This window comes from Sciurus carolinensis, chromosome 19, assembly GCF_902686445.1.
Source record: "Sciurus carolinensis chromosome 19, mSciCar1.2, whole genome shotgun sequence".
Taxonomy (NCBI): domain Eukaryota; kingdom Metazoa; phylum Chordata; class Mammalia; order Rodentia; family Sciuridae; genus Sciurus; species Sciurus carolinensis.
The window spans coordinates 9,458,115-9,465,719 of NC_062231.1; the positions used below are offsets into that span (position 1 = coordinate 9,458,115).

At 35.8% G+C, this 7,605-nt stretch overlaps 1 protein-coding gene across 1 annotated transcript; it reads right to left on the reverse strand.

Annotated features, from left to right (window-relative positions):
• Positions 1 to 223: 223 nt before the first annotated feature.
• Positions 224 to 1,165, reverse strand: LOC124971191 (vomeronasal type-1 receptor 90-like). Its single transcript, XM_047534976.1, has one exon. It carries the CDS (start codon positions 1,163 to 1,165, stop codon positions 224 to 226), a length of 942 nt encoding a protein of 313 aa, XP_047390932.1.
• Positions 1,166 to 7,605: the final 6,440 nt, after the last annotated feature.

Here is a 7,605-nt window from a genome sequence, read left to right on the forward strand (position 1 = left end):
AATCGCTTGCTGACCCCAAGTAGATAGGTTGGACCCTTATATGATTTAAAAAAAGTAAATGATTTCTGTTTCTATTACATGTTTTTTATTCAATTGTCTCAAAGTAAACAGATTTAGCAAAACATGCACATATCCATATTCACTTAACCCAGGGATCATATAGTCTGTGCTGTGATTTACTATTCAGAAGCCAGTGTTTTGGTACATTCAGAAAAATTACCTATCACTCTAGTAAAACATGTTTTGTCTTTCCCAAAAAGGATTTGAAGAAGTTAATAATTTGTTTTTCAGTACAGATTAGCAACAAAGGACTGGTTGTGGCATAGCCATTAGCCACCATCATCTTGATAAATTGACAAACATGGTCATTGTTCCACATAGGCCTTAAGGAAGAAAAGATGCAGTCCAAACAGTACATGAGCATGAAGAAACTCATGAGCAGCAGGATGGTCCTGGTGGCCCTCTGTACAGGGTTTGCTCTGGGAGAAACACTGGTGATATGAAGTTTCTGGAAGTGCTTCTTATGCCTGCACAAGAGGGTCACCATGTACCCACTTGAGAGAGCCATGAGCCCTATAAGAAAGCCATCCCAGAATACACCTAATACATAAAATAAATGCCTGAGGAAGTAACTCAGTGGTAAAATTGTGCAGTATTCAGTAATAATTACAAGACCACGTGAGGTCACATTGGGGATCACAGTAGGAGAGATTGAGAAGTGAGGACTCAGGGACATGTAGAGCACCCACAGGAACACAAGGGAACACAGACTCTGATGTGGGGACTTATGTTTGAACTTTGCCAAGCAGGAGCTCCTGGGACTGAAGGTGATTGCCTGGAGGACACTCAGCAGGCAGGTGGCACAAATGGAGAAGTCCCTCAAACACCTGTACAAATAGATCAATGATTTACATTTGTTGTTATCCAAAAAGACCTGAGGCACAAAAATATTTGTAGCAGTGTGCCCAATAATTATCAGCAACCCTATGTGGATTAGAGCCAAGAGTCCAATGATCAAGTCAGTGGGCTTCAGCTTGTGCTGGAGAAGAAACCTGAAGATGTGGAAGAGAAGAAGGATGATGTTGGCTGAGACCCCAATGACAACTTCAGAGAAAAGTGCATTTCTCATACTAATAAGATCATATAGTTGGTTGGTCTTTTTCATCTTTTGGGCAAAGAATCACATTATATCTTAGGAGAAAAGAAAGAGAAAGTCTTTATTTCAAATAGTAACATCATTATCAATCTCAGCCTCCACTCATATCATCAGGAAATGTCTTCAATCACCCCAACACACACTTTTCCCCCTTCAGTACTCAAGTTTCTCTGACACCCTCCAGGTGCCATTCTCCTGTTATTTCCAAATCAGGTCTGGATCATATAACAATTGTTGGTTTCCCACTGTACATCCCCTTTTGTATCCATTCACAATTACCATATGCTATTGAAAATAGTTCTAGGTAATAATTTCATCTTTGTTTTCTCTGGGGGATTACTTGGTTTTCATGTTTTTTTGAAGTGCTTGGGATTGAACCCAGGGTTTTGTGCTTTCAAGGCAAGTAGTCTACCAACTGAGCTACATTCTCATCCCATTTTTATGTTTCTCATCTTCACAAAACCCCAGGTACATATGAGAAGCTCTACAATATGTGTTGAATTCAATCAGGAGGAATGCATAATGATAGAGAATTCCAACTTTGTAAAGAACTAAAAGTCAATGGAGTAGGTTTACAGTTAAATATATCATTTCAGTGTTGTCTTTATTCTGGTTTAGTACCAGACCTATATCTTTAAAATATGAACTGAGATAACATTGAGGAAAATACACTGTAATACACATTTGAATTTACATCTGATCTTCCATCGAGTTCAAGAATGACCTTGAGCAGTCTATGATGGTAAACACTGATCATCTCATCTATGAAATATGGACAGTCAGGTGACATGTATTCTACAAGTATGTGTTAAAGAAGATGAAGTACAATCTGTGGAAATGTTTCAGAAATATAATGACCTCAAGAAATGTTGGTCATTATGATTTAATTATGCCATTTCTCATGCATGTGTCATGGGAGGTTTAATTCATTTTTTTATAATGACTACTTCTATTGTTTTCTCAAAATTTCCATGATGTTAGAACATTTTAGGAGTATGTATAGAAATATTTTTGGTGGTACTTTAGTACTGTCTTCGAATCCTAGTGTAACTATCTGTCTTAAATTCTGTTATTATCACCAGAATAACTATTCTAAGTGAGCCGAGTCCAGTTATCAAACATTAGTAGGAATATATTCTAATATTTCCTACTCAGTCATCTGTACTTAGGGTGGTAATTAAAGTCACAGTTAAAGAAGATTCAGGGTCATTCCATTGTAAGGTTTTCATTAAAGATAGAATATGTTACCCAAGCCTGAATGGACCTCCTAAAGAGTTCCAATTTTCTTCTCCACAAAGGAAGCAATTTTTCAGTTCAGAGACCGAAGCACAAAAGTGGTACTGAAAATTTTATATTGAACTACTGATGGAATATTTTCTATAGAAGGCATATTTGTGCTGTAAGTCAGGTGTCTTAAAATACATATGTATTTTAAATCATTTACAGCCACATATTGAAAAATAACAGTCATAAGATAATATGTGTGTGAGGCTAAATCATTTCATGGTGCTGTAGAAATGTAGATCTAAAAGGCAAGATACTAAGAAAAATCAGAATAGTTAAATAGCAGTGAGCATGGAGTACTATTTAAAATCCAAGGTGATGTAGATAGTTTGTTAAAACATTGAAGAATTGATTTTTGTTTATTTCAATTTTTAATTAAAGCCTACTATTTATATTTGGATATGGAACCCAGCATTATAATTCAGTATGTGTATACAGTGTGTAGTGATCTAATATGTGTACTTCTCATCTTCTCAAATATTGTCATTTTTATGTTTCAAACCTCCCAACACTTCTCTGGTTATTTTGAATTTTATAAGTAATTATTATATACTGTTGTCAAGAGTTACTTTCCTCTCTTAACTGTTTTTGGCACTCCTCAACCATTATCTATCTCATTATTTTTCTTATAATAGGTCTAAGATGTTTTCTGATTTTGGTCTTTTTATGATCAACTGTTTCATATATATATATAACTGAAACAGTTGATCATAAAATATATATATATATTTTTTTGTGGTGCTGGGGATTTGAACCCAGGGCCTTGTGCTTGTAAGGCAAGAACTCTACCAACTGAGTTATATCCCCAGGCCCTACTATTTCAGTTTAATGCATGAGAGCCAACATGCAGTATTAGTGGAAAATAAAAACTCTCTCCCATCACTAGGAGAAGACAATCTTTTCCCCAAGCAATGATTAGGTAAAGTGACACAATTTTCTCCATTTGCTCATTAAATATTTTGGGGTTGTCTCCCATGATGTCTAGAAAGAAGAAAACAAAGATATAAATCAAATGTCCATATGTGTCCAAGCTTTTGTGTGTCACATTTGATCACTAGGATTTAATTTTTTTGTGAGATCTATGTACATATAAATGGCATGTGCCAATTCTAATAAATTTATTTCACAAATTAAAATATTATATGGTTATTTCTATGGTATAAGTTGAAATAATCTATATTTGCATGTAATAACTGACTTCAAAAAATTGTTTTAGGCCAGGTGCAGTGTCATATTCCTGTAATACCAGTGGCTTATGAGTCTGAGACAGGAGGACTGCTAATTCAAAACCAGCTTCAGTAATGTTACAAGACCCTAAGAAACTTAGCCAGGCTCTACCTCAATATAAAAAATAAAAAAGCCTGGGGATATGGCTCAGTGGTTAAGTGTCATAAAAAATGTTTTAATATTACCTTTTCTCAACAACAACAAAATGTGTATTATGAAACAAAACAAATTATATTCTTTCGGTGCATCATTGCTGTAACATACAGGATCTTATTTAATTCACTTAAACATTTGAGCCTTACAAAACAAAGTTTTTTAGCACTCCTTGAATAACATGCTTTAATTATCTGTGTCCTAAGGCTCCTGGATGACATTAACTTCACTTTCATTGAGTCCGCAGTTCTACAACCTGGAGTAATGAAAAGCAGGAGTGTATAGGTGCTATGAATTTGCAATAATAGCCAGAAATTTATTGATTTTCTTTTTTGTTCATTGCCTTAAAACCATTTTAAAATTGTTTCTGATTGCAAATTTTTAAATCAGTAGCAGGAAAATCTTAGATCCTTTCCTGACAGTATGCTTCAAAGGAAGGGACACAATTTGATGTAATTCTGAGCACAACTAATATTTCTCCACATAGTGCCAGGAGAAAGGTCAGAGAAATCCTCTAGTCATTGTGCTATCTCCAATTTTGACCCACAACCAATCATACCACTAAATGTTGCACATCAAGTATATATGATTGGGGCTGGTGATATAGCTCAGTTAATAGAGTGCTTGCCATGCATGCACAAGGCCCTGGGTTTAATCCCCAGCACCAAAAAAATAAAAATAAAAAAGTATATATGATTAAAATTATGTAAAAAAAAAAAAAAAAAAACTGAAAGCTAAGTACAGTGACCAGGGCAGTCTTGGATTTGAGTGACCTAAATATTCCTCTAAGCAAAATCGAATCCAGGCATTTCCATTGTGACAGAAATTGCAAAGGGCAATTTTTTTTTTTTTTTTTAGTGACTAAATCTTTTTTTTTTTTTTTTTTTTTTTTTTTTTGTGGTGCTAGGGATCAAACCCAGGGCCTTGTGCTTGCAAGGCAAGCACTCTACCAACAGAGTTATCTCCCCAGCTCCTAAATCTTAAAAAACTAATGAACACAAATACTTTTTCTCAAAATTGTGAATTATATTCTTTGGTGTTTTGGTGCATGAATGGAAAATTGCCAGCATATTCATTTGATTTTTAAAAATGTTTAATGTATATCCAAATCTTGTCATTATGATTCTCTTATGTAACATTTCCTAGCTGATAGAGTACAGGGAAAGGGAATATTTAATTTGTAAAATTAATTTGAATGCAGACTTCACCACAAGATTTAAGTATATGATTTATATCAGTGTGAGTTTCCACTCTATGAAATGAGGTTTTGATCATAGAACCTCATTTCCTTCTAAAGGATACAAACCTTACAATTATTCAAACTATGGAAGTCACTTACATTAATAATAGTTCTTTTTGGTTTTCAAACATGACAGAAGCAATATTATAAGTAATAAAAATATTAAATTAAAACTTACAACTTTTTGATAATATATATCCAAAATAATGTATAAAGTCTCTAGAATAGATATTATATGTAAGTTGTTTCACTAGATGACATTAAATTTGAAAAAGTGGAGAATTAAAATTAATTGATATTCCCTATACAAACACTTGACTAATTTCAGGAGGTTTTAAATTGAAGAATCTTGGGGGGAGGAAAAAAATAACAGAATGAATCAAACACCATTACCCTATGTAAATCTATGATTACACAAATGGTATGTCTTTACTTCATGTACAAACAGAAAAACAACATATATCCCATTTTTTTACAATAAAAATAAATAAAGGTAAAAAAATTAAAGAAGATAACATTCTTAGAAGAAGGACTGTTGGATCTGATATCTCCTCTGCAATTAGTGGAAACCTCACTAGTAGACTCAAATTTTCTCCTTCCATAGCCTCTCTAGGACCCACCTGCACTCTAATTTTGCATCTGAGGAAAGAGTAGCATGTACCCAGATGGCTAAAGCAGGGCAGGACTCCAAGCAGCTGGGAAGAAGCCAAAGAGTTGTAAGTTTTTAGGAAAGGGTGCTTTTAAGTCCTGTATCTCCAGGCCTGTAATTTTGATGTCTGTAGAAAGGTGACAAGATCCCACTAGAGAAGAGAGAACTGTGACTTACCCAGTGGAACATGTCACCCCTTTCCTAATTTTACTTTATTCTCCTGTGGGTAACAGCAGTCCTGGGAGACCTGGGTTCTAAACTTTTTTCTAAGTGCCCTGGACTCATCTGGAGAGGGATCTTGTTTGGTATTATGTCCCAGTCATGTTGAGACCTTTGATACTCTCATTCTTATTCTAAGATCAAATTAACCCAAACCCATTCCACAGTTTACATAGCCTCTAGTTTGGGGTGAGGAGTTTCTGGCAACTCCCATGGTTTCTGAGTGGCTCTGAGAGTCTACTTCCTACAGTGTGTAACAGACCCATATTCCCTAGTCTATTCTCATATGGAGCACCTGGTTTCTGGGTTGTGTTGGTTCTTTATGCCACCATTTTCAAACTGGTAAATGTGTGCTACAAGCTCCAAGTAATATACTGAAATTAATCTAGTATAAAATGGAAAATAAATAAGTAGAGGCAAATTTAAAAGTCACAGTATGAGGAGATCCCTGGCAGATTGAACATAGAGCTGAGGCAGAGACCAAGCCAGTGTCTGCTCTAAGGAACCTGCATGATGAGCCCTCATCTTCACTAATAAAGGTGGGTAAAGTCCTGCATTTTCTCTGTGAGAAGCCATGTAAAATTAGTATCAGTCTCCTGTGTACTTTATGGGAAGTTTTATAAAACATTAAAGACAAAATGGAGCCCTGTGACCTAGATTCAGAGCAAAGTAAAATCATTTGAAGCAGAGCCACTGATGTTCCAGGTATTGTAATCAGAAGAGAGGTCTTTATGGCCACCATTATCAATATGTGAAGGGTTAAAACAGGTATGATAACAAATACAAAATAGTTATTTCTAGAGAGAATGGGAAATTTGAACTAAATTGAAATATCTATAATGAAAAGTGTAACATCTTTAGGCTAAAATTCCATATGGATGGAAAGTTAGAACAAATGTCAAAGCTCGAGACCCCCAAAGCCACATGAAAGGAAAATATAAAACAAGAGAAGAGCACTGGTGAACAAGATTTCCAGCATGTGTGCAATTACACTGTTCTCTTCTGGGCAGGAGGCAGCCCAGGGCTTCATGAGATAAGAAAAAAAAAATATCCTCACATGACATGCAGCCCAATCCTGGTTCAGCCTCACCTCTGCCTTTGGTGACCTGGACTCTGCCCTCCTCTATGGCATGGTAGGGGTCATTGATCACCAGTGCCTCCTGGAATCCTTTTCCTCATGTACACTCTTCCCCTGGGAGGCTTCTGGGGTGAACCATGGCTCAGAAATGGCCAGTGTCCCCCTAACTTTTTGGAGTGTCCTTTTCTGTGGAACCAGGTTGAGTTCTCTGGTAGTGAGGTGTAAATAAACACCCTTGTTCTACTGTGGAATCTGTGTGACTTTGGGCAGGTGAGTCCAATCTGTATCTACATTTTCCTAATTTTTAATAGAAAAATGACTCCATCGCTAATTGTGAGAAGGAGGGATAGATATACTAATAACTGTGCTGTGGCTCCAATCAATTAAACAAGAATCTCTAATCATTAGGACTCAGTCTTTGGATTTATAAAAGCTTTCAAGGAGGTTCTCAGATGTAGTGTCTAGTCTAGAGTAAATGTTAATGGACCAAGATCTGGAGTGGATCAGCATGCATTTGAATTCTGGCTACTTATACATGTACAATATTTAATAGATTTTTAACCTCTCAGAATCTCTGTCCACTCATCTGAAAGATGGGG